The sequence below is a fragment of the Mastigoproctus giganteus genome, chromosome 4, assembly GCF_048544385.1.
Source record: "Mastigoproctus giganteus isolate SK-2022 chromosome 4, ASM4854438v1, whole genome shotgun sequence".
NCBI classification, from domain to species: domain Eukaryota; kingdom Metazoa; phylum Arthropoda; class Arachnida; order Uropygi; family Thelyphonidae; genus Mastigoproctus; species Mastigoproctus giganteus.
In genome coordinates this window covers 205,199,390-205,224,992 of record NC_143578.1, presented here as the reverse complement: position 1 = coordinate 205,224,992, position 25,603 = coordinate 205,199,390, and the positions used below count along the sequence as shown (strand labels likewise).

Sequence of the window (25,603 nt, the reverse complement as noted above, 5' to 3'; positions counted from 1 at the left end):
AATCTAATAGGATATCTGAAAACAACCAAGCGTCTGAGATCTGGCGACTTGCTCGTTGAGGTCTCAGACGAATGGCAGTCACAACGGCTCCAAAAACTAACATACTTTGGAGGATTATCGATCACTGTCTCCCCTCGTGCTACTCTAAACATCTCCAGGGGTGTGATAGTTGAGTGGGATCTCATAAATCTCTCAGAAGAAGAGTTGAATAATGAATTACAAGACCAGGGAATTGTGCATGTAAAGCACATATATACCAAACTAGACAATGCTCTAGTTCCAACTCTGAATATAATACTATCATTTGATAGCCCCAGACCTCCAACATCCCTCAAAGCAGGCTATCTGAATTGTCAGATAAAATTGTACATACCTAACCGAACACGCTGTTTTAAATGCCAAAAATTTGGGTATTCCCAAAACGTGTGTAGAGGTTTAGCCACTTGTGCAAATTGCGGTTTACCTGAGCATAATCATTCTGATTGCAAAGCAGAGCAGCACAAATGCTCAAATTGTAATGGCCCGCATACTGCCTACTCCAGAGATTGACCCCTATGGAAAAAGGAAAAAAACATTCAACGGGTCAAAGCCAAAAAAAGCATCTCATACCAAGCTAAAAAAAACCAGTACTGTGCAAAGAACAACACCAACTGGTACTCAAACTGAGGTAACATTTCCCCCAAACAGATCAATGTCAGATTGGGCTCAGTCAATTTTGGAAGCTGTGCCATTTTCTAGTAAACTATCTAAGACAAACAAGGCTGTTAACACACCAATCATTGTTCTGCATACTACTAATAACCCAGTGTACTCAAAAATTGATGATACTACTAAAACTTATTCAATAGAAATGGAAGGAAACACTGACCACGAAGAACCCGTTCTCGACCTCTTTCCAGAAGAAGAGATGTAAATAGGAAGACTACTTCCCGAAAAGAAAATCTGTTCAGCATAAGCCAACAGCCCCTCGGACAGAAACTGAGGGCCACACTTCACCCAAATAATGCCCAGTTTTCTTCAATGGAATTGTAGAGGGTATCACAGCAACCTTGATGACATTCGGGATCTCCATCTCCAGTGTAACCCAGTTACCTTTTGCCTCCAAGAAACTAACTTAACCACTTCTGTTACTACCTCACTTAATGATACAAATGGAAAACCAGATTTGCAATGCCTTCTGAAGGAAGGAACATTTGTCTACAGTTTATTTAGACGTTGAGAAAGCTTTTGACACTGCTTGGCGATACAGAATTCTCCATTATCTATATACATTAGGCTTCAGGGGTAATACGCCAAGGTTTATACAGAACTTTCTGAAGCAGTGATCCCTTCAGGTCTGCATTCAGTCCACTCTCTCCCGAAACTTCATCCAAGAAGAAGGTGTTCCACAGGGCCACGTTTTAAGTGCCACTCTATTCATTATAAAAATCAACTCAATTACTAAGGTCATTCCAGCCACTGTATTTGCTACTTTATATGCAGATGATTTTAGTATATCTTGTCACTCCCAGAACACGAGAATGATTGTCTTGAAGTTGTCTCTCAACTTCAAGATGCTCTTAATAAGATTACAACGTGGGCTGCAGATAACGGTTTTCGCATATCACCTGAAAAAACTGTTGCAGTTCATTTCTGTCAAAGACGTAATCTCCACCCTGACCCAATTCTAAAGCTGGGGAACCACGATATACCTGTTGGGCCTACCATCCGATTCCTTGGGTTAACTTTAGATAAAAAATTTACGTTTCTTGACACATATTAAACAACTTAGAACCACCTATTTTAAGAAATTAAACATTTTGAGAGTATTATCAGCTACGTCGTGTTGTGCTGACCATCATGCGCTCCTTCATTTATATCATGCTATCGTAAGATCAAGGTTAGACTATGGATCACCAGTTTACAACTCTGCTAGCCTAGCATTTTGAGGTCTTTTGACCCTATTCACCACAGTGGCCTATGCTTTGCTCTTGGAGCCTACTGCACATCCGTGCAGAGCCTGTACGCTGAAGCTCACAATCCCTCACTCTCTCTCTCTATGCTGCCAAAATAAAAAGCCAACCCCTGCATCCGTCGTGGAAACATCTATTTACACAAGATTGAGAGAACTTGTATGCCATTTATCCATCAATAAATCGACCTGCTGGCATACGTCTTTGCTCACTACTTGATAATTGCCAGCGTGACCTTTCTAAAATAGCCACCACTAGTTTCACTGCTTCTGCTGTTGTTGTTATTTGGTTTTTAGGAGCATTAGCAACTAAGGCCATATTGCTCCGGGATATGTGGTGGTCATTCCCTGACCTTTCCGCATCCTCCGTATTTGGTGGTGACGGGCTTGAATCCCAGTCTAATCAAGAAGCGTGTGCTATGCACTGCTGCTCCTTCCCACCTGGCTATGGAGGCGCCTCACTGCTCCTGCATGGGTTTTTTGTCCTGCTACCTGTGATCTGCCCCTTCAAGAATGGGGGGAAACTACTCTTTCTTCACAGAAAGGCGCCTCCGTAGCCAGGTGGGAAGGAGCAGCAGTGCGTAGTACACGCTTCTTGATTAGACCGGGGTTCGAGCCCGTCACCACCAAATACGGAGGATGCGGAAAGGTCATTCAGGGAATGACCACCGCATATCCCGGAGCAATATGGCCTTAGTTGCTAATGCTCCTAAAAACCAAATAACAAACAAACATCTCCACAGAATGTAAATCAGCTTCATGAATCTCTGCTTGAGAAATGTGAATCTTATACCTGGATATACACAGACGGCTCCAAAACTGACCATCATGTTGGTGCTGCTGTTGTTCTTCCATCAACCATAATCTCTAGTCACTTACCTTTAGAATGCAGTATCTTTACTGCTGAACTACACGCCAAAGAAATGGCCCTAGAAACTATAAAATTGTGCCAGTTTACCAATTGTATTATTTTTACTGACTCTCTCAGTTCCCTTCTCACTTTACAGCAACCAAGAAAGCATCACAACTACCTACTTGGTAATATTCAAAAGGTGCCTCCGTAGCCAGGTGGGAAGGAGCAGCAGTGTGTAGCACACGCTTCTTGATGAGACCTAGGTTTGAGCCCGTCACCACCAAATACGGAGGATGCGGAAAAGTCAGGGAATGACCACCGCATATCCTGGAGCAATATGGCCTTAGTTGCTAATGCTCCTTAAAAAACCAAATAACATAACAATATTCAAAACTTGCTGGCTCATCTAGCTAAGAACACAAAAGTAGTAAAATTTTGTTGGGTCGCTAGCCATGTTGGCATACCTGGAAATGAGAGAGCTGACCATGCAGCCAAATCTACTGTGCAACCAATTGATGATTCTTTCAAAATTCCTTTCACCAACTATAAAAGTTTTATAATAAAGCGAAGTATGAATTACTGGCAAACCATATGGCAAAACCCAGAAGGCAACAAACTCCTTTGGATTAAACCAGAACTCCAGTCTTGGCCATCTAGTTTCTGCTCGATCCGAAAGGAAGAAGTCACACTTGCAGCAAGATTACAAATAGGACATACACAACCTTACTCACTTTTATCTTCTTTCTTCCTCAGATCTGCCTTTTTGTCCGAACTGCCATGCTCAAATCACAGTCCAAATGAATTGATTCATTTGATCAATTATATAGAGGTGGGTCATATGCCAGCTTACTGTTAATTACAGTTGGACCTCTTTTTAACAAACTTCCATATAGCTAATTTTTCTATTTACCGAATTTTTTTGATTTCCCCCTGATCACATTGAAAATAATTTCCGTATAACGAAAAAAAATTTCATATAACAAACTGATTTCAAACTAGATACACATTGTTCGTATTTCTGGCCTTTAGGTAATAGAGCTGATGCTGTAGAAAAGTACAATTAAGAGCTAAAAGGATTAATAATTAAGAACAAAAACATTCCACAATTTACTGTGCCCGTAAAACCTTACAACTGCCTGTACTGTGCCGAGAAGTCGTGCTGGTCAACTGTTATCTGTGTCCACAGCCATTGGCAAAGTTTAAGGCGTATTTCTGATGTAGATATTGGCTCTGATTTCTACTGTAAGCATCCTATTAGAGAATTAGGAGAGAGTGATTTTCCTGTATCGTGGAAATTCATATGTTGTTTTGCAGAAATGAGTCATCCACACTTTCACTAAATTTCACCTGTCTCTTTTTTTACATGGTAGGTGCAAGTGGTTCCTAAATCAGTTTTGTTTTAGCTACTGTGCAAGTAACCTTCAACGTCTAAGAGGAATTCCTTGAGTGTAGTGGAAAAAGTGAAAGTGCTTAATAGTGTAGATTGGGGCATTTAAAAAAAAGAAAGAAATCACTTTAAAATTTGGTATCCCTGCCAGTAGTGTGTCAGCCATTACGAAAAACCTGTTTCGATTCTCAAACTGTTTGAGGAAATGGGACCCATTCGGAAGTGTGCAAAATTATGCCTGTATGAAGATGTAGATGAAGCCGTTTTTAAGTGGGTGAAGTTGATTCGAGACCAAAATATGCTGATATCAGGGCCATTAATAAAAGCATAGGCTGTGCAGTATGCATCTTTTCTGGGGCATAAAACATTCCAAGCCAGTTCTGGTTAGCTGGACAAATTTAAAAAGTGCCATGGCTTACTTAAAAAAGTTATTTCTGGTGAAAGTAGAGTTATAGTCGAAGAAGACCATACCCATTGGAAAGAAACAGTTTTTAAAAAAATTTTGGAGGACTAAGATCCCAAAGACATACTCAACATTGATGAAACAGGTCTATTTTTTAAAATCTTTGCCGAACAAGACACTGACTTTTAAAGATGATAAATGTTTAGGTGGTAAAAATAGGTAAGGAGAGGTCTTGGTTGGTGTAAATATGGCTGGTAATAAAAAACTGAAGCTTTTGATAATAGGCAAAAGTAAACAAGTCTGATGTTTCAAAGAAGTCAAGTCGTTAAAGTTGGATCCCAACTACAACAAAAAATCTTGGGTGACAACTGAAATTTTTGAACAGTAGATTTTAAATTTCAATAGAAAGATGACGAAAGAAAACAGAAAAATTGCATTGATTGTTGACAATTGCCCTGCCCACTTTCACTTGCTAATTTCAAAACATGTGTGAAACTTGTTTTCTTCCCTCCGAATACCTCGTCTAAACTGCAGCAGTGCACTACTAAAAGCGCATACTGAAAAAAATTATACTGAGTATACAAACCAACCAACCTATAGATTTTGTTTTAGATTTACGGGCGCGACTCTGTAGCCAAGTGGGATGGAGCAGCAGTGTGTAGCACACGCTTCTTGATTAGACTGGGGTTCGACTTTCTCATTTAAATAATGAAATCCTTGAATTCATTTGAATACAGTAAATATACAAAGTGATTTAGGAGGAATAGTAAATATTTTGGAAGGTATAGTATTGATTATTCTGAGTAAAAAAAGTTCATATAAACGTGTCCAATTCTCAATGAATATGGAGATACAGCTGTTTGAAACTGGCGCGTTTGAAACAAAGCCATTATGAGAGATATTAAAGAACGATAAATGACATTGTTTGTATTTATTGACTTTTTGAGTGATACTAAACACAAATAATTGACAAATTTTTTACAATACACAATAAATGTTTGAAAATCCCACCAGCAACCTCAGTGCACTTTGCAACTCTTGTGGTAATATGGCTCATTGTTCTTCTGAGGTCGTCTTGGCATTCCTTTATGAGGACAGCAGTATCCAAAATGCAAGTGAGCAATTCGTCTCTTGTATTCACCGTTTCTTTGTATACTGCGCTTTTCATCTATCCCCACAAACAAAAATCCAACAATGAGGTCTGGAGACCTTGGTGGCCAATGAACGGGACCACCGTGACCTATCCATCTTTTGGGGAAAGTTCAATTTAGATATTATATCACCAGATGGGTATAATGTGCAGGAGCTCCGTCATGCTGCAAGTACATACCAATCCTTCTAGCCAAGGGAACATCCTTGTTTTACAGTTTGTTTTGGAAATTCTAGGTAAGTGGGCCCTGTAAGACGATTTTGTAACACAACAGGCCCAACCATCTGATTGTCAATGATACTATACCACATGTTTACAGAGAAGCAACGTTGAAAATTTGTTTCTACAGTGGCATGTGGTTCGTCCGACCACCTATGAGAGTTACGGGTGTTGTTGATACCATCATGGGTGAAAGTATCTTCATTGCTGAAGTGCCACTTTGTGGTAATGGTATTATTCAATCACTGAATGTACTTATTCATTCCACTGTTCTAATACCACTGCGACCACTCATTGTAAAGCTTACACCATCAGAATGTTGGGAAAAATAAAAGTTTTACGATGAAATGCACCCTCAACCCCTAAAAGGGATCAGAAAATTCAGAGTTTGAATTAGCACTGTATTCTATAAAAGAGTTTGTGTTGTATTATAAAAAGAGGGTGCTTTGTCAAGTTAGGTCATGAATTGTGCTGCTCTAATATATTTTGTAAAATTAATTAAATGGTAATATAAAGTACAGTAGGCCCTCGATTTAATGGACCCCGATTTAACAGACAAAAAATTTCTATCCTAAAGGAAAAATTTAGAACCTATTTATATCTGATAGCATCGCACATCAGAGAGTGTGTGATGCTATCAGACATGTGCTGAAAATTCCTTCTAATGAAATAAAGGCTGTTTTACTGCTAGATAATGCACCTGCTCACCCTAATGCTGAGAGGTTAGGTAGCAGGGATGGGAGAATTAAATGTGTTTTTCTGCCTCCTAACACTACTTCACTGATACAGCCCGATGGATCAGGGTGTAATCGTTGCATGTGAGAGGTTGTATAATAAGAAGTTTTTGGAAGAGGTGATGGTTGTTTGGAAGAAACAGCAGATGCAGAAGAAGATACAAGAGGCACCAGGACACTGCAAAATTTACATGCATACAACATCAGATCTCCTATTTTCAACTTAGCAGCCGTGTGGAAAGCTATGACGATTACTACCTTGGCCAATGCTTGGAAGAAGTTGTTGACGACGTAGAACCTGAAATGGACTTTGAGGGAGTTGAGGTGTCTAATTTTCGGGAAACTCTTCCGAGGGCCGGCAACAAAAGTGCAACTGAGAATGATGCGGAACAGTGGCTCGAAAATGATGAAGGTGATCTGTGTTATCAAATTTTTTCTGAGGGAGAGATTGCAGAAAATGTTATTCATGGAGAACAAGAGAATGATGATGATGACAAAGATGAAGAATCAGTTGCACCTCATCCTAAATTGTCTTATGAGACAACATATGGATGACATCATACATTATATTGAATCATCATCAGACCCTTGTGCTTTCTTATTATGAATATTTTAGAGAATTTCGATCTACAGTAATAAGGAGGCAGCAGCACCAAGGTGTAAGGCAACTGAAGCTTGATGATTTCTTCAAGACCATTTGCACAACTTCTATTAGAATAAGTAGCGACCTGAAGCAAGGGGGTGTTGGGGGTTTCAGGGACAGATGGCAGTCATCGTGAAATAGGTGGGTGTATGGGATGTGTTAGGGTAACTAGGAATAGGAATAGGAGCATGTATGCTTGCATGTATACCAATGCTAGAAGTATAGTAAATAAATTTGATGAATTTGAAGTGTTTTTTTTTTTTTTTTTTTTACTTCAATGGTTGGTGAGAAACACGAAAAATTATAGTATGAATATACCCAACCCCAGAGGCCTATTTGAAGAATTGAAGTGTTGGTCAAGACATCAAAGGCGGATATTGTTGGGATAGCAGAGACGTGGTGTCACACAGATATAAGGAATGCAGAACTGGAATTTGCGGAGTACAATGTGTACAGAAAGGATAGACAGGATAGAAAGGGAGGAGGTGTTATGCTGTTAATTAAGAAAAACATAAAATCAAAAGAAGTGCACCCAGTTGATATAGATGAACAGTGCACTGTTGAGTCAGTTTGGTGTGACATAAGCACTGCGAAAGCAAAAATTCCAAAATTGGCACTGGTTCATCCCACAGCGCCAGTTCTGCTTACCAAAAGTGGCCCACTGGGCACTCACATTGCAGACGATAAGAAGGTTGTCAGGGTTTTCAAGGACACTACTAACACTATGCTACCGGAACAGGATCTGGAAAGGTTGAGCAGATGGGCTGAGAGGTGGCAAATGAAGTTTAACATTGACAAATGTAAAGTACTACATATGGGAAAAAGCAACCCCCAGAGCAACTTATCAACTCTGTGGTACTACACCGACTGTGGTAGAGAATGAAAAGGACCTGGGTGTGGTTGTGCAGGCAGATATGAAGTTTTCTGAGCAGTGCAGACAGGCTGCAAGAGTGGCTCATGGTGTATTGTCGATGATATATAGGAATTTTTCTAGCAGGGATAAGGAGGTGATTATTCCCTTGTATAAGGCGATGGTCAGGCCATCAGGCCACACCTAGAGTACTGTATACAGGTCTGGAGGCCCCATTTCAAGAAGGATGTAGAGATGCTGGAATGTGTACAGAAAAGGGCAACAAGATTAGTGAATAGAACAAAGGGGTACTCTTACGAAGAAAGGCTTAAGTTTTGCAAATTACAGTGTCTGGAGACTAGGCACCAGCGAGGTGATCTGATAGAGGTGTATAAAGCCTTGAATGGTTTGAGCATGCTCAATGCTGATGGGATTCTTCCTCTTGCTCAGAATAATCACCTCAGAAGGCATAAATTCAAATTGAGGAAGGACAAATGTAGGATAGATGTGAGGAAATTTGCCTTTAGCCAGTGTGTGGTTAATTGCTGGAACAAACTTCCATCTGTCGTGGAAGTTGATAGGTTGAATAAATTTGAGGAGGGAATGGTGTGATTTTTTTTTTTTTTTTTTAGCTGATGCTGCATAAGCTCATACATTTGCTTTCTTGCATCACATGCACTAGATCATCATCTGGACCTGTTTCACAGAACCCTCTACTAGCAAGGAATTAACACCTCTCCTTCCATATGAAAGTTGTTTCTGATTCTGAAAATTGTAATTCTTTCAATTAAGTTAATATTAATATTGAATATTATGTATCTTTTTTTAACATTTTTTTTTTTGTATGGAGTTTTTTAAAGAATTTTAAAGTATTTTTTCCCTTTAAAATGGATTTAAATGAAAAAACTGATGTTGACATTGAAAACAACTTCGTGTGAGCTTTAAAAATAAATAAATAAAAAAGGAAACACTCCATTACGTTGTATAGAGTTTGATGTGTTTAATTGAAATAAAGTTTGGTTCCTATCGTAAATTTATTTTTATATTTTTAACAGATGTTTTAGTGGAGTGTGTAAATTACCTAATGTACATTGTAATAATATTTTATTCACACTCATACATTTTAATACATCCTGTACATTGTAAGTTTGTTATTAATATATGTTTTTAAAATACATTTGATTTAACGGACTTTCGACAGTAGTGGACACCCATTCTCCCAAATAGTCCATTAAATCGAGGCCTACTGTACTTAGGTAAAAGAAATAGGTAGATTATGTAGTGAAAATTCTCAGCTATATTGTTTGCATATTCTTATCCAAGAACTGGTAAATATATAGCAGATACATACTAATTTAGGTTGTTGCAGTTTAAAAATTTTTCAGAGCATAACTGCTGCCATGGCTAGCTATGCTTAGGACTGTTGTTTGAAGTGAGAATCAGTATATTTTAAAAGGCTGAGCCTGTTTATTCTGTTTTTTTTTTCCCCTGTAGGATAAGATTATTTAAGACCAGGGATAAGATTATTTAGTGACACTGTGGGCCAAATGGTCAGTACCATATTTCCCCATGTATAAGATGCTCCCGTGTATAAGATGCATTTTAATTTTGGGGCCTGAAATTTGAAAAAAAATGTATTACATAAAGTTATTGAACTCAAGTTTTATTCTTCATAAAATTCATACAACTCATCACTGTCAAAACTCCCATCCATTAGCTTGTCCTCATCTGTGTCTGATGACGAATCACTGTCTTCATATATTGCCTCGTCCTCAGTTCCATCTATGGCATTTGAAATGCCACACTTTTTAAATGACTTGACAACGATCTCAATCTTGATATTATCCCAGGATATTTTCATCCAAGTACAAACTTCTCCTAAACTTCTCCTTCACTCTTCATGCTGGTGTCAAATTGTCCCCAGAAGACTTCATCCATTGGTTCCATTCGTCTCTCGTGGCAGCTTTGAAGGGTTTGTTAATGCTGACATCAAGTGGTTGGAGCTGGGATGTCAAGCCTCCAGGTATGACGGCAAGTTTTGTTTTTTGCTCTGCAGCAATCTTCTTTGTGTTTTTTGTTATGTGTGCCCTAAACTGATCAAGCATCAATAGGGCAGGTTTGCGTAAGAGCTCACCTGGTCTCCTGCTCCAAACTTTCTCAAACCAGATCTTCATCCCATCCTGATCCATCCAACCCTTGTCATGAACGTGGACAATCACTCCTCGAAGAATGTCTTCTTTTGGCATTGTTTTTCGTTTGAAAATCAGCATAGGAGGCAGCTTGGTTCTGTCGGCACAACAAGCTAGAACATGTATAATGTATGTATAATGGCTCTTTTCATGTCCACTTGTCTTCACAGTTACAGTTTTCACCCCCTTCTTATCAACAGTTCTGTTACGTGGGACATCAAATTGAAGGAGGACTTTGTCCATATTTGCAATCTATCCCAACTCAAACTGATGTGTCTTCTGACATTGAATGACAAAACGATGAAATTCAAGAACCTTCTGCTCATAGCTTTCAGGAATCTTTTGGGCAAGTCTGGTGTGTGTACGCATGCTTAGTCCGTTCCGTTTCATGAACCTGAAGCACCAATTGTGTCCTCCTTTGAAATCAGTAACTTCTTTTTCATCAGCAGTTCTTCTTGCCGCATGCTGAACCATCTTTGTGGACACAAGAATTCCAATTGCCCTTTGCTCCTCAATCCATATCTTCAATTTCCTCTCTAAATCAGGCCATTTTGCTGACTTGCCTCTAATAGCCTTCTTCTGCCGTAGCGTTTTCAGTAGGGTTTCTTCTTCCCGTAGCCAGTCTCGGATTGTTTTCTCAGTTGGAGGAGGATCAAACAGTTCAGCAGCACGATTTCCATTCACTTTTGCAAACTGGATCACTTTTAACTTGAATTCAGCACTGTATGAAAATCTTTTCTGAGCCATTTCTGGGCAGAACGTGGCAAAACGTAACCTAATATACCGGTAACAAGTGCGAAACTATGAGCGCAAAGACAACAAGTGCGATAAAGCGCAAAATGCAAGTAAAAAAAAATCTATAACCACTGTATAAGATGCACCCGGTTTTTAGACCCCAAATTTTTTGAAAAAAGGTGCATTGGGGAAATATGGTATTTCATTTTTTATTGTTTTCTAGGTTGAACGGTATTAGCTTAGGTAGCCTAGAAAGGAATAGCGAAAGCTTAGGTAGCCTTTAACAATGTGGGTGAGGAAAGAGGGAACTGTGGTGCCATCTCTAAAAATATAATAATTTAACATGCTTTATGTTGCGCATGCTGTGCTATTTTCTCTGTCTACAGTGACATTGTAGCAGTCACATCCATTGTGTCCATAGTACACACTAATCTTTTGCTTTCATAAGAAAATAGTTTCCTGTTACCTTGCTTATGCTATAAATATCAACAAGTCCCAAGGTCAATTTGAAAAGTTGGGAATCTATTTGTCCTGATGTGTATTTAGTCATGGCCGGCTCTATGTCTCATTCAACAGAGCCTGTTCTGCATCTGACGTCAGAATTAAAAGAGACCGCACTACTGGACAGGGACAGTTTTGGAACTATAAAAGACATGAAAAATATTGTGTACAATGAAGTTTTGCAATAAAATAATAAAATAACACATTTGGAACAAAGGGAGGGAAAATTTAAATACAATTGCAGCTTTAGTTGCACAAGCTGCTAGTTAAAATTATTAATTTAGAAATAAAAATATCTGTTTAATAAATTGTAAACATATTTATTAATTCATGTCTTTCTAACTCAAGCACATGCCCTTAAAATATAAATAAATATTAATTTATTGTAAATATAGACTAGCAAAGCAAGGGAGACCTGCCTTGTACTTCATTATGGCCAGAGGTGCTTACATTGAGATAAAGAAAAATATACAATAGAAATGGAAATAAAATACAATTAAAAACATACATTATTACATGACTAACACACACAAGCTTTATAAACAACATAAAAATTAGTGAACATGCAGACTCTTGAAACTCAATACCAATTAAGCATATAACATTCCACCAGACAAGTTTCAGAAATAATTTTAGTACTTAATCTTAGTGTAGCATTCATTTATTCTGTATAATTGAGAGAAGATGAATGTCATAATTATTTTCCAAGTTTTTAGTTGGATTTGGGAAATATCTATTTAGTGATTTTTTTTTTTTTTCAAGGGCTGCAAAGAACACCTAAATCTGGTGTTTTTTGGTAGGATTCTGAAGCCAATTTAATCCCACAGAAGAAAAGGGAATAATTGCTGACTACACTTTAGTAAAACTTTTGAGAGATTCAGTTACTAATGTACTGGAGATTGAAGTATATTCTAGCTTCTTATACATTTCTGATCTTTAATAAGTGCCAGGAGTTTCTTGAACTCTACCACGGAGCTAAAGGATTTTGCAATAACTGAGAGGAAAGTGGAAGATAAATTTCTGAAGTTAAATGTAAGAAAGGAACCTGGGGTGGATGGGATCTATCCAGTTATATAAAGGAAGGCAGCAAAGGAGATAAACAGACCCTTAGCCATAATTATGATGGCATACCTGTATTCAGGGGAAGTCCTCGTGAACTGGAGATGTGCAAATGTATTCCCAATTCACAAAGGGAGATCAAAGAGTGACAAGAGTAATTACAGACCTGATAGCTTAACTTCTGTTCCAGGGAAAATAATGGAGTCACTGATTATAGGTTATGGTAATAGTAGAGGCATGTGATGCAAGAAAGCAAGCATACGAGCTTATGTAGCATCAGCCAAAAAAAAAAAAAAAACAATTTCACACATCCATTCCCTCTAAAGGTTTGTCCTGTTCCTCCTTTAATTTATTTAAGCTATCAACTTCCATGACAGATGGAAGTTTGTTCCAGCAATGAAATACCCGCTGGCTAAAGGCAAATTTCCACTCATCTATTCTAGAACTGTCTTTCCTCAATTTGAATTTATGCCCCCTCAGGTTCATAATATGAGCAAGCGGAAAAATCCCATCAGAATTCAGCGTGCTTAACGCATTCAAGGCCTTATACACCTTAATGAGATCACCTCGCAGGTACCTATTCTCCAGACACTGCAATTCACAGAATTTAAGCCTTTCTTGGTAAGAGAGGCCCTTCTCTGTACATCCTTCTTAAAATGAGGCCTCCAGATCTGTACTCAAGGTGTGGCCTGACCATTGCCTTATACAAAGGGACAGTGCTTTTTTAATAAAAAAATAGGTACCAGTACTCATTATTTCGGTACTCATTCTTTGCCATGAGAAAAAATTTTAAATTAAAAGGATATGAAAAATAAGCTGAAAAATTGTTTCTTGATATTGTTACTTTGGTAGTAATATCTTTGGAATAAGAACAACAAATGAAGTATATTAACACAGTTTATTTAGCATAAGTTTAGCATATATTATTTATTATAAAAAATAAGTAAAACTGCATAGTTTCATAATAAAGTTTTTATAGAAAATTCCAAATTTTTATTAAGTTCTCACCAACACAATATGCCCACTTCTTTTCTTAACTTTTTGTGTCTGGTGATGAATGGCACTTCCGAAGCAGCCACGAATCAACATATTTTGCTGGTTGAAGCGTGTCAGTGGTGGGCCTACAATTTTAAGAAATAGTAGTGAAGAACTTGTTTTTGTCATCAACGAAGCTCTGGTTGGGCTGACGATCTTCTTTGTGAAAATTCTCGTTCACATTCACTTGTTGAAATTGGTATCATACTCAGAGCATTCATCAAATGCTTCAGTTCTTCCAAAATCCACGAATTACGTCTCCTTCATTTAACTGAAACCGAATTGACAATTTTCTAACTTCATTTTCTCTCCCAGAGCCAGTCCCAAAATCTGTGGAACCCTGTTCAAGAATTACTTGTGGGGTCCTAGGGTCCTGTGCAAAACTTATGTGGGGTGTTTTTGTAATAGTGAATTTTTTTTAATTTTTCAAATTTTACTGTAACTAAGACAATAAAATTATTTTATATTGCTCTGAACAAATTTTAAATATGAATAATATTTAATACATTAATTAACAGTATTGTTTGACCATTTGAGCGCTGGGCCCTGTTCAACAGAACCGGTCTTACCAAATGTCACTTGAGAGATAATATCTTCAGGTCAATTCCTATCAAGTAGGAAAAAGAAAATCACCCTCTCCTAATTCTAGAACAGGGCGCTTACAGTAGATGGTTGACCAGAGCCCATTGTCCGCATCGGGAATACTCCTTGATCTGCTGACTGCTGACCAGCGCGACTTCTCAGTATGTGGGACAGTTGTCCAGATAGGTCTTCAGAGTACCACTAACTTGTAGAATGGTAATTCCTTTAGCTCTGTTAATTCATGCTAGGAGCAGCACTAATTGCCTAAATTGCCAGAAGTAAGAACAGTGCATACCCAGTTGTCTCTCCTAATCCATTCACTAAATGAAATTTTTTCTCTCAACAGCAACTATTTCAAATGTAATTACTAAGGGGAATTCAAAAAAATTCACTATAAAGGAGTTCGTTAAACAGAAGTCCAAATGAGTAATTTAAAGTTCTAAAAATGATTACAGCAGGCCCCCGTTATAATGCGGTTCGCTTTATGCTGATTCGCTATAACGCTGTTCTTATATTATAACCCATATCTGACTATAACGCTGTCACAGATCACTATAACGCTCTTTTACAGATTACATTTTTGACATATTAACGAAATCGTTTCATTTGATGGAGTCGATAGCTTGAAAATGAATAGCAAAACAGCATTAAAACGTTTCCCACACCGACTTGATAAATTTTCCCACGCTCAGTAAAATTTTCTCGCACGCTAATTTACTTTCAGTACAGTGACTTGTTACGTAGTTCCGCGATCAACATTTTAAAAAATGATCAAGTATATTGCTTGTAATATATGCGTTATATGCATTTATCTGTAGTCTAGTCATCACTCAGTAGAGTATTAGACATCATGCGTAACGGAAAGTTTACTTGAACATTGTATCGTAATTAATTCAACCAACGCAGTTACATTTGCGAAGAGCTAATAATGACTGATAGGAATGAAAAAGCGACAACGTCTGGGCGCAGTACGAAGACTATAAATGTAAGAAAAAGACTGAATTTGAAAAGTAAATTAGACGTTTTGAAGCGAATCGATTCCGGTCAACGACAAACGGATGTGTGCCATAATTTAGGACTTGCAACTTTAACTGTAAGAACAATTATAAAAAAAATAAAGAATTCATTTTTGCAGCGGGAAAGATAGCTGTTCCACTGCAAGCAACTAGTACTAGGCCGGCTATTAGGATTGAAATGGAAAGACTTTTAATTTTATTGAAGATAATATTCCAATGCAGAATTCAGTTAAGTTAAATATTAAAAAAAGAGAGAGAAAGAGATTAGCCAATATGATGATCTGAAGAAAACTCGCCTAAAAAAAAAAAAAAAAAAATGTGGAACCATTTAAAACTGGTAAGGGCTGGTTGAATAGATTTAAAATCCAGGGAGAAGCCGCAAGTGCAGATCAAGGAGCCGAAACTTTCAAAAAAGAACTTTTGTTAAAATTATTGAAGAGGGGTATTATGTGTTATACTTCTCAACAAGTTTTTAACATAGCTGAAGCAGGACTTTTGTGGAAACGAATGCCTAAAAGAAGTTTCATATTGAAAGAAGAAAAAAATATGCCAGGTTTCAAAGCGGTGAAGGATCGGTTGACTTTATTGTTGGTTGTAATGCTGCGGGGGATTTACAATTAATACCCCTTTTAGTTTATTTGGAAGAGGGCCAAAGTTCAACTCCAAAATCCACACATTTTTCATGATTAAATTCATCAATTAAATTAAATTCATTATTTTAATTGGAATTTTAAATTTACTTTTGATACGCAAGTAGTTACCACATAATTATACGTATGCAATGCAGAATATTTTATATGTGCAAATATTTGAATATTAAATATTTTGACCGACATTTGTGCATCTTTTCATTACTGTTTATTATTGATTAGGAAATATCCTATGGCACTGACCGCAGCTCATAAATACATATGTTACCTTATGGGAAAGTGGCGCTCCCTTAGCGCGGATTCACTTAGCGCTCTGTTTTTCCGGAACGAATGATCAGCGTTAAGCGGGGGTCACCTGTATAAAGTTTTATACAGCAAATATCTTAATGATAGACAGTGCAAAATGCAAATTTAGTTAAATAATTTTAAGTTCATTTGAATAGTAGGTAAAGAGGTAAAAAAAAATTACTGAATATTACAATTTTTAAATATACTGCATCCAAATGTCACACGTCACTATTAATAAAGGTGCTGGTATGCGGTATCGCCGCATACCATCCAAAAAAAAGCACTGCAAAGGGATAACCACCTCCTTTTCCCTACTAGCGAAATTCCTGTATATCATTGACAATACCCCATAACCTGCTCTGGCCGCCTGTCTGCATTGCTCAGAAAATTTCATATCTGACTGCACAATTGCTCCTGGGCCTTTTTCATTTTTTACCACCCTAAGTGTAGTACCATACAGTTGGTACATTTCTCTGGGGTTGCATCTACCCATATGCAGTACTTCACATTTGTCAATGTTAAGCTTCAGTTGCCACTTCTCAGCCCATCTGCCCAACTTTTATAGATCCTGTTGCAGTAGCACACTGCCTGCCATTACTGCCAACCTTTGTATCATCTGCATACTTGGGCATTAAGCCTGATATACCTTCATCGATATCATTGATAAATATACAAAACAGCGGGTGCAACACCGACGGACTCCACTAATAACATTAGTCCATGAAGAGCAGCATCCATTGATTACCACTCTCCGTTGTCTCCCACTCAACCACCCTGTTTTTTTTATCCATTGTGGCAGTTTTCTCTTAATGCATACCACTCCAGTTTGTACAGTAGTCTTCCATGCACAACGGTATCAAAAGCTTTCCTCAAATCCAAGTACATCAGACTCTCGATTTACCGGGATCAGATTAACTGGGACACTTTGACTCCAAATTTAAAAAAAAAAAAAAAAAAAATCAACCAGTAATCATAAAATACAAGTAATAACTAGAATAGGTATAAATGGATGTTTTGCAAGTTGTAAATAAGCAACAAGAAGCAGTGTTATAAGTCGTCATTAGGAGATTATTGTGCTTATTATCTTGCAACCCCTGCTGGCTTCACACCTGTCTCTGAAAAAAAAAAAAAAAAAGACCAAATTTTTAGTTTGTTTTAGTGCATCGTGTCGATTGTTGTGTTCTGTCGCACTGCAAAAGGACAAATTTTGTTTTGTTATTTATCTCAGGAATGTCGGAATTTTTTTTTTTAATAGTAACTATTTTTTCTTGTAGTTACTTTTTTTTTTTTTTTTGTTTAGAAATCGTGAAAATGATGGGCGAACACAAGAGAATTAAACACCAACTTGAAATTATTCAAAAGTTTGAAAACGATGCATCCGTTAAAGCTCTAAAAAACCATTATAATGTTGGTGACCAAACCACGCTCTTCATTTTAAAAAATAAAGAGAAGCATTGTATTGGACACACGAGTAATATGTGGTATGTTTTTTTATCTATCGCCATACTTTTTACGTAGGTTGCTGAACATTTTTCGATACAGCAAATCCCCCACTTATGTAGCTTTAGACTTATGTGACGTTATTTATAATTTTTTTATGACTGAAGATTTCAAGTGAAGAGGACACACATTTCACCATAATGTAGCAACTCACAGAATTCCAGCTGTTGGTATTATTGCAAATGCAATAAGATCGAGTTTACTTACCTGTTTATAATTAATTGCACTAACAGAAAAGCCGAGTAACTGGAAAGTGCCAGTTGTTTTTATTTTGTGGCAGTGACCACCAGAAATGTGCTTTAGTAAAATGTGAGCCGGGTGGAGTGATAATAGTGAGTTCCTTCACAGGCCTTAACCCTGTGAAGCTCTTTTCAGAAAATTTCATTTTGACCGTTATTATGGTGCCGACTAAGAGAATAAGTGACAGTGGTACTAGTAAGTCTGTCAAGAAAAGGAAAGCGATCGAGTTGGGTCAGAAAATTAAAATAATAAGGATATATGAAAATGGCCAAACATTAACAAATATCGCACGGAATTCAGATTTGTCAGTGGTAATGGTGAACACAATAAAGGAGAAAGACAGAATACGAGAAGCGGTGAAGCAATCGGCACCAATGAGGTCAACTATAATAACCAAGGCTATGAAATACAAATCAGTTTTTACAGTACAATAACGTGTTTTTTCTTCCTTTTATGTTTTCTTTTCTTATGTGCCACTCTGGCTACTTCACCCCTGTTCCCAGATAAAGTTTTTAATTGATCTAATTAAAAATATATGACTTTTTCTTCATTCTTCTCAGGATATTATGTGGTTTTTGTAATTTTGGCATATCAGGGATATAGTAGCAATATTTTTTTAGTCATTCCCGAGTTACGTAAAACTCGACTTATGTAAGAAGTCCGGGAACGTATCTCTTACGTATGTCGGGAACTTACTGTATTTTTCGATTAACCAGGAAATTGATTATCCGGGAATTTTTTTTTATCATCTATCCCAGAAAATCTAGCGTCTACTGTATATGATATCAAAATTATTTTTTGCATCCAGTTCCTTTGTAACCACATTATAGTATCCATTCAAATTTGTCAGACAAGACAAATTTGACAAGACAACTTGCCCTTAACAAATCCCTGCTGTGTCTGAATTATTATTGCAGTCTTGTCTAGATGATCCTGAAATGTTTCTTTAACCAGTGACTCCATTATTTTCCCCAGAACAGAAGTTAAAATAACAGGTCTGTAATTACTCGTTTCACCTTTTGATACCCATTTGTGAATTGGAGATACATTTGCACATCCCGAGTCCATGGGGACTTCTCCTGAGTCCAAGGATGCTCTCATAATTATGGCTAAGTGTTTGCTTACTTCCTTTGCCTCTTCCTTTAATATAACTAGATAGATGCCATCCACCCCAGGTGCCTTTCCTCTGTTTAACTTCAACAATTTCTCCTCCACTTTTCTCTCAGTTATTATAAAATCATTAAGCTCCCTGTTAGAGTTTAATAAGCTTCTGTCCTTCACTGCCCTAAAGAATTCCTCATGTGTGAATGTAGATGCAGAATACTCATTCAGTTTTTCAGCTATCTCAGCAGGATCATCAACTACCGAACCATTGATCTCAAGTGGACCAATCTGATTCATTCCCTTCCTTCTAGAGTTTATACAAGTAAAGTAGTCTTTGCTGTTTTTCTTAGCATCCTTTGCCAAAGATTTGTTGTAATCTGCCTTTGCTTGCCTAATCTCCTTTGTGACTTGATTACAGACTAACTTATATCTGCCTTAGGCTTCTGTGTTGCCTGATAATTTATATGCACCCTATGCATTTTTCTTCTCTGCCACGAGTCTCATTATTTCATCTGACATCCGTTTAGGCCTAAACCTTGAACAGTATTTCTTAACTGGTGTGAAAAGCCTAGTAGCTTCCACAATTGATTCTTTGAATGCTTCCCATTTAGAATTTGCTGTTGGTAACAACATCAGTTGGTCCCATGCTACAGAATTTAAAAACTGTCTTAGACCACTGTAGTCACCTTTACCTCTACAAAAACCCTTTACCCCAATAGTAATTATCAAGTTTCAGTCAATATCTGGGAAGAAGTGATAGCACTCCTATCCAGATGCTAGACCATCTGAATAGGAGTGCAGTTATACTTATCACAACATTGGTTTGTCAAGGTGTGAGCTTGTCTGATCAGTTTTATTGGATACTATGATGCAGTAACAAAGGAACTGGATGCAAAAAATAATTTTGATATCATATATTTGCATTTCAGGAAAGCTTTTGGAATAGTGTGGCATTAAATGTAAGTTACTGCTATGGATAAAGGAATGATTGAGTAGGAGAAAACAAAGAAGGTAACAAGCTCAAAAGATTTTTAGAAAGAAGAATAGGAAGCTGTGGAGATACAGAATAGGTGACAGTTGTAGAGCAGGAGGAAGGAATAAAAGAGGGTTCCCCTTGAGTAGGGGAGGAAAGAAAAGGATCCCTTTACCACAAAGGGTCATAGGATAGAGTTGGTCAAGGGCTCTAGGACAGGGGTGGCCAACGAGTCGATCGTGGATTTAATTTCGGTCAATCACGACAAATTTTAAATATACAGTCATCCCTCGATTTTGCACCTTGTGCAATGTAATTTTTGAGATGGTAGATCGCGGCACATTTTTAAGGAAAAAAGCAGATCAAATCACAAAATAAATAGGCCACTCCTGCTCTAGGGTATGCTGTTTATTGCATATTACTCTATGCTTGACAGCACATATATGTTATATTAGAAGGTGTTCAAAGAGTAGTGTATTAACCATTTTAGACACATTAGATTATAGGAAAATATGCTACATGAAAAATGGGATTTCTCCAGGCAGGAGATCTGCCAACACTTGTTTCAGGAGTGCAGAAATTGTCATGAATTTTTTTTTTTTTTTTTTTTACAAAGGCATCATAATGAGACCTAGAAGTTTATTATTATTAGCCATATGGTGCAAGGAAGCCTGAGGCTTATGCTGCACCAGCCAAAAAAAAATTCCTGAGTTACCCTGAGAGAGAGAGAGAGTCAGAAATAGAAAGGAATTATCAAGAAAGAGAAGAATGATGATATCCAGCTCAAGACACTGGATATGCCAAGCCCATTCTCACCAGATGTGAGCCCTGGGGTTTTATTTAAACACCAGTCTGTAGATTATACATGTTGTCAGGGAAGAAAAAAAAACCTTGAATTGCCTGATCATCACAAAATATAACCACAGTGTTTTGGGACAGAGAAAACCCAATTTTGTTGATTTTTTTTTTTTTTAGATTAACAAGGAGAGATAAGGAAAGATATTGCTAAACATATGATAGGCTTAATAGAGCTGTAAAACAAAAATGGAAAGCTCTAACAGGGCACCAAATCAAATTACACAGTGCGGCAGTTGGAAAACGAGACTGATTCTAGAAAAAATAATGATCCCACGTGTGAGTAAATTAACCTTAGTTTATTGAAAGTAACTTCCTGGCATGTCCCTGCACTGCATGCAATAGTCACAAAGCAAGTGAAACCACTAGTGGAAGGCCATGACGGGGAACATTGTTCAATGTTCTCACGACATCTTTTTGATTGGTGTTTAACAAGTGATGCCTTGAACTTCGGGAACAAAAAAGAAGTCGCATGAAACCAAGTCTGGCGAATACGGTGGGCGCGATAGTATGCAGACTTTTTTGCTAGTTAAAAACTCCCGAACAATGAGAGCCTTGTGACATGGTGCATTGTCACATAAGAGGAGCCAACTGCTGCGTTCTCCATACTTAGGCTGCACACGATGGATTCTCTACAAAAAATGTTTCAAAATGTTCAGATAGTAGGCAGCAGTAACACTTTGCCTATTAGGTACAAACTCTTTTTTGTTCAATTTCCTTGTTATTGTAGAAAGTGACAAGCATGGTTTTGATTTTTGACATTTCTTGATGGACTTTTTTTTTTGGCTTTGGGAGAGTTTGCCAACTTCCACTTTGTGACTTAGTTGCAGGGTCGTACTGAAAACACCATGTCTCGACACCCATAATGTTTGAAGTTAGGTGTGCTTTCAGTGGCCGCCTCAAGGAGCTCTCTGCATTGTTTGGCTCTTGCCTGCCATTGACAGTCTGTTAATGAATGTGGAATATGCACACCAACCAAGTGATTTTTCAAATGGTTTTCTCATTAATGTACAGATCTGAAATCATTTGGAGCATTGCACATGAGTCATTGATAATGGTTTCCCAGATTTTTTTCAATCAACTCTTGTGTTCAAATTGTTTTTGCTGGGCTCAGATATTCATTGTCTTCCATGGGTGAAACGTTTATGCCATTCAAACACGCATGCACGAGACAGACAGTTCTCTCCACACACTTGCTTTATCATTTGGCATTATATTCTTAGTTGCTGATGTGCCAAAAAACCCAAATGCTTATCATTTGAAACTTTTCTGTGGCACTTTTGTTGGTCAAACACAAACTTTGATTTTGCCTCTTTGTTCCATTGTCCCTCCACAACACAGAAGGAGAGATGTGCAATTCAACTAACACTACATTCTGAAATGACAGCAATTTCTGCTAACCTTGACTGCAGTGCTCAAGGAACAATTACTCTTTCATTTCATGTTTAATTCTAGTAGGCAGCAGTGCCGGCACTCATCTCATAACATCAGTCTCATTTTTCAATTGTTGCACTGTGTATACTATGATAATGTAAGCCTACACACTTCTCATATGACTCAGATGAAAATTGTGGACCTAGTGTGGAGAGTTTTGCCTTCCTGTATGTAGCCTGGACTTGGTTTTGTCTGATTTTTTTTTTTGTTTGGCTGTATGAAGAAATTTTCATGGAAAACATTTTTTGATTGACAAGAGCTGAAAAAGACAGTGACTGGCTGTCTTGAACAGCAGTGTCCATCTTTTTACCCCAGTATGCATGTGAGAGTTGAAAAAGTGATGGCAAAAATGTATTGATAAACAAGGTGGATACATAGAATAATGTATACATGCCTTCCATGTTTGTTTAATAAATGATATAAATTTCATTTATATCAATTATCTGTTGTCTTTATATTTTTGTGACTAAAGGGACATTACTTATGGACTGACTCGTGTATAATTGAAAGTTCATAAATCTGGACAGTTACAAAGTTTGCGGGGGTGGAAAGAAAGTCATCAGCAGACAGAGTGTAAGACTGACATACAGTATGGTTGGATAAAACTTGGTTTTTATGTCTCAAAAAACAAATATTGTAATTGAAAGGAGGGATGATATGGTTATTTATAGTTAATAAATTAAGAAGGAAGGACACAATTACACCATTTCACAGTCAAGCAAATTTATTGAAATGGTTGTGGATAGTATGTAATCACCATGGTACATGAAATGGTTGTGGATAGTATGTAATCACCATGGTACAAGCATTGTGTTGTTATGCCTGGAGAGTACTGAAAGAGGCATTCATAGTCCTCATAAAACTCACACAGATATATTCAGATTTCTTCATGTAGGAATTATGAATTACCTATATGAAAAATATGGGGTCTGTGTTAATAATACATCAGGCTTCCTTTATTAGGTTTGTATTAATTTTAATATAAATACAGAAAAATGTTTTGTAATGTTGTGCACTGTCCCTTGTTGCACTTCATATGAAATATAAATGCTTTCTTAATGGACATAATTGATAAGATTGTAATCTTATAGAGAAGTAAGAATGACTTTTACCTCTAGTTTGCAGCTTTCGCATTTCACATTAAAAATGCTTTTGCTTTCGGTAATCAAGTCTTAGGTTTGTTGAAATGTTACTCCATATCCTTGGGTTCATCATCACTTTACATATCCTTAATTCTTCCCATTGCAGAATTTGCCTCTTTTATTTGGTCTCCTATATTTAGTTGCTTTGGAGAATATACAGCATGATGCCATAAAATCTAGGCAAAATTAGATATTTTAAACATTTGTACAATGAATACTTAAGATAACGATATGCAACATCGGGTCAAAAAATCTTATATAATAAAATTCACTGTTCAGACATGTTAACTTATTTTAATTTTCATGCCCAAAGGTTCAGTAGATATAAAATATTGGTTTTAATAAAAAAAAAAAAAAAAAAAATTGCATAGATTATGGTTGTCTTAGTCTCATCAGTTACCTATTATACTTAATAAATATTTTAGATTTGGATCCTGTTATCAATATTCATTCTTTTATACAGCCTTTCATTCATAATTAGGTAACATATTTATAATTTGTACTTTTATTGACTTTAAATTACAATTAAACATTTACAGATGTTCATTTGGAAACTAATCAATTGATTTAAGTGTACGTTATGTTATTGCATTTATTTAGGAATTTTGCATTTGTTTTATCAGTAGCTTTTTTTGTTTTTAATTTTATTACATTTTTGTTTCATAAATTATAAAGACTTAAAATGTTTGAATTACATTTTATATACTTTTTTTTTTTTTTTTTTTGCTTGTGTTGGTATATTGTAGGGAATGCCCTGTAATGTGTGATTAAAATAAATTAAAAACCGTGGACATTACATTAATGTCTATTTTTCAATCCCCTAGAAGTAAAATATGCTGTCAGAAGAATGCCATTATTCAGATCATGCAAGAGATATCAGCTTGCTATCTGTAATGTATGTGAAACAGCTCTGCCAATTTTGATGGAAAACTGTTTAGATAAATATTCATGTGTAATTCAGAACTGTCATAGGACTTGCATAAAGAAGTTGCAGCCACTATCACAGACTAATATTTTTAATTCAGGTAATTTTCATTTTTTGTGTATTCTTTTAACTTCTTATATAAATGTATTCTCTTCCATAATTTTGTGACAGTTATTTGATGGCTATATGCATTTTTCTTGTGTAATTTTAAAAGAGCAGAGCTCTGGCTTTTTCAGATCTCTTCCATTATTTGTGAATAATGTTTTGCGAGTTTATAATTGATATGATAAGCATATCGATGAGCATGTTGACATAGATGTGGATATTCAACACCATTTTTCCATGTTTGAAGGGGATCCTTCTTCGCATCAAATAGACTTCAGAATATTATCTTCTGAGAGCTCAATTAATTCTGTCTGTAAGTCATCAGGTGCTTTGGAGACATCAATCATGTGTGGTTGAAAAGCTAGTTTCAATGTGAGACCATGTTTCTCAAAGTCAGTAAACCTTTCATTGTATTCTTCAATCAGGAAGTCTAGAACAGTTGTGTATTCTTTCATGTCGCATTTCCTTAATGATTTGTTTGTATCCTGTTCATTAATTCCTTTTGCCAGTTCAGGAAAGTGTTCGGCTGGAAGTTGCGATCAGTTAAGCAAGGTTTTGAAAAAGGTAAATGTTTTCCGAAATGCCTGTATTTTAAGCCACATATTATACATAGATTTAGTTTTACCTTGAAAAAAAATATTCAGATCATTTTGCTTTGACATTATATCACACAAAGATGCAATATCTCTGCAGAATTTCACTTTTGACAATTCGCACTGTTGATTCAGTTCCTCTAAAAAACTTGATTTGTTTTTGCAAAGATAGGGCACATCCACGCTGAATGTTTTGTCATCAAGCTGAAGCATGTTGTGAAATTGGCTATGTCATGATGTATTTGCTTAAAATGTAGTTTACAATACTAGTAACTTTATTTAATGTGTCACTTAAAACAGTAGATTTGGCACACAGATTCTGCTGATGAAGAATACAGTGAAAGGAAATCAAATATCTGGATCTGGCAATTCTTTCTGTAGTAATGCAACAAATCCTTCATGTTTTCCTCTCGTGGAAGTTGTGCCATCTGTGCATACACTTACTAAATTACATAAATTCAGTTTCACTTCACAGCATTTTTCTTGG

The 25,603-nt window shown here is 36.8% G+C and overlaps 1 protein-coding gene across 1 annotated transcript in view; it reads left to right on the top strand.

Moving 5' to 3' along the window:
- The window catches only part of LOC150087339 (uncharacterized), a 353,008-nt gene that overhangs the window by 74,609 nt on the left and 252,796 nt on the right, over positions 1-25,603 (top strand). The window contains exon 6 of the mRNA XM_090372447.1: positions 24,318-24,518. Within this exon, the coding sequence (XP_090228573.1) occupies positions 24,318-24,518 (201 nt within the window). The remainder of the gene's footprint in view (positions 1-24,317; positions 24,519-25,603) is intronic.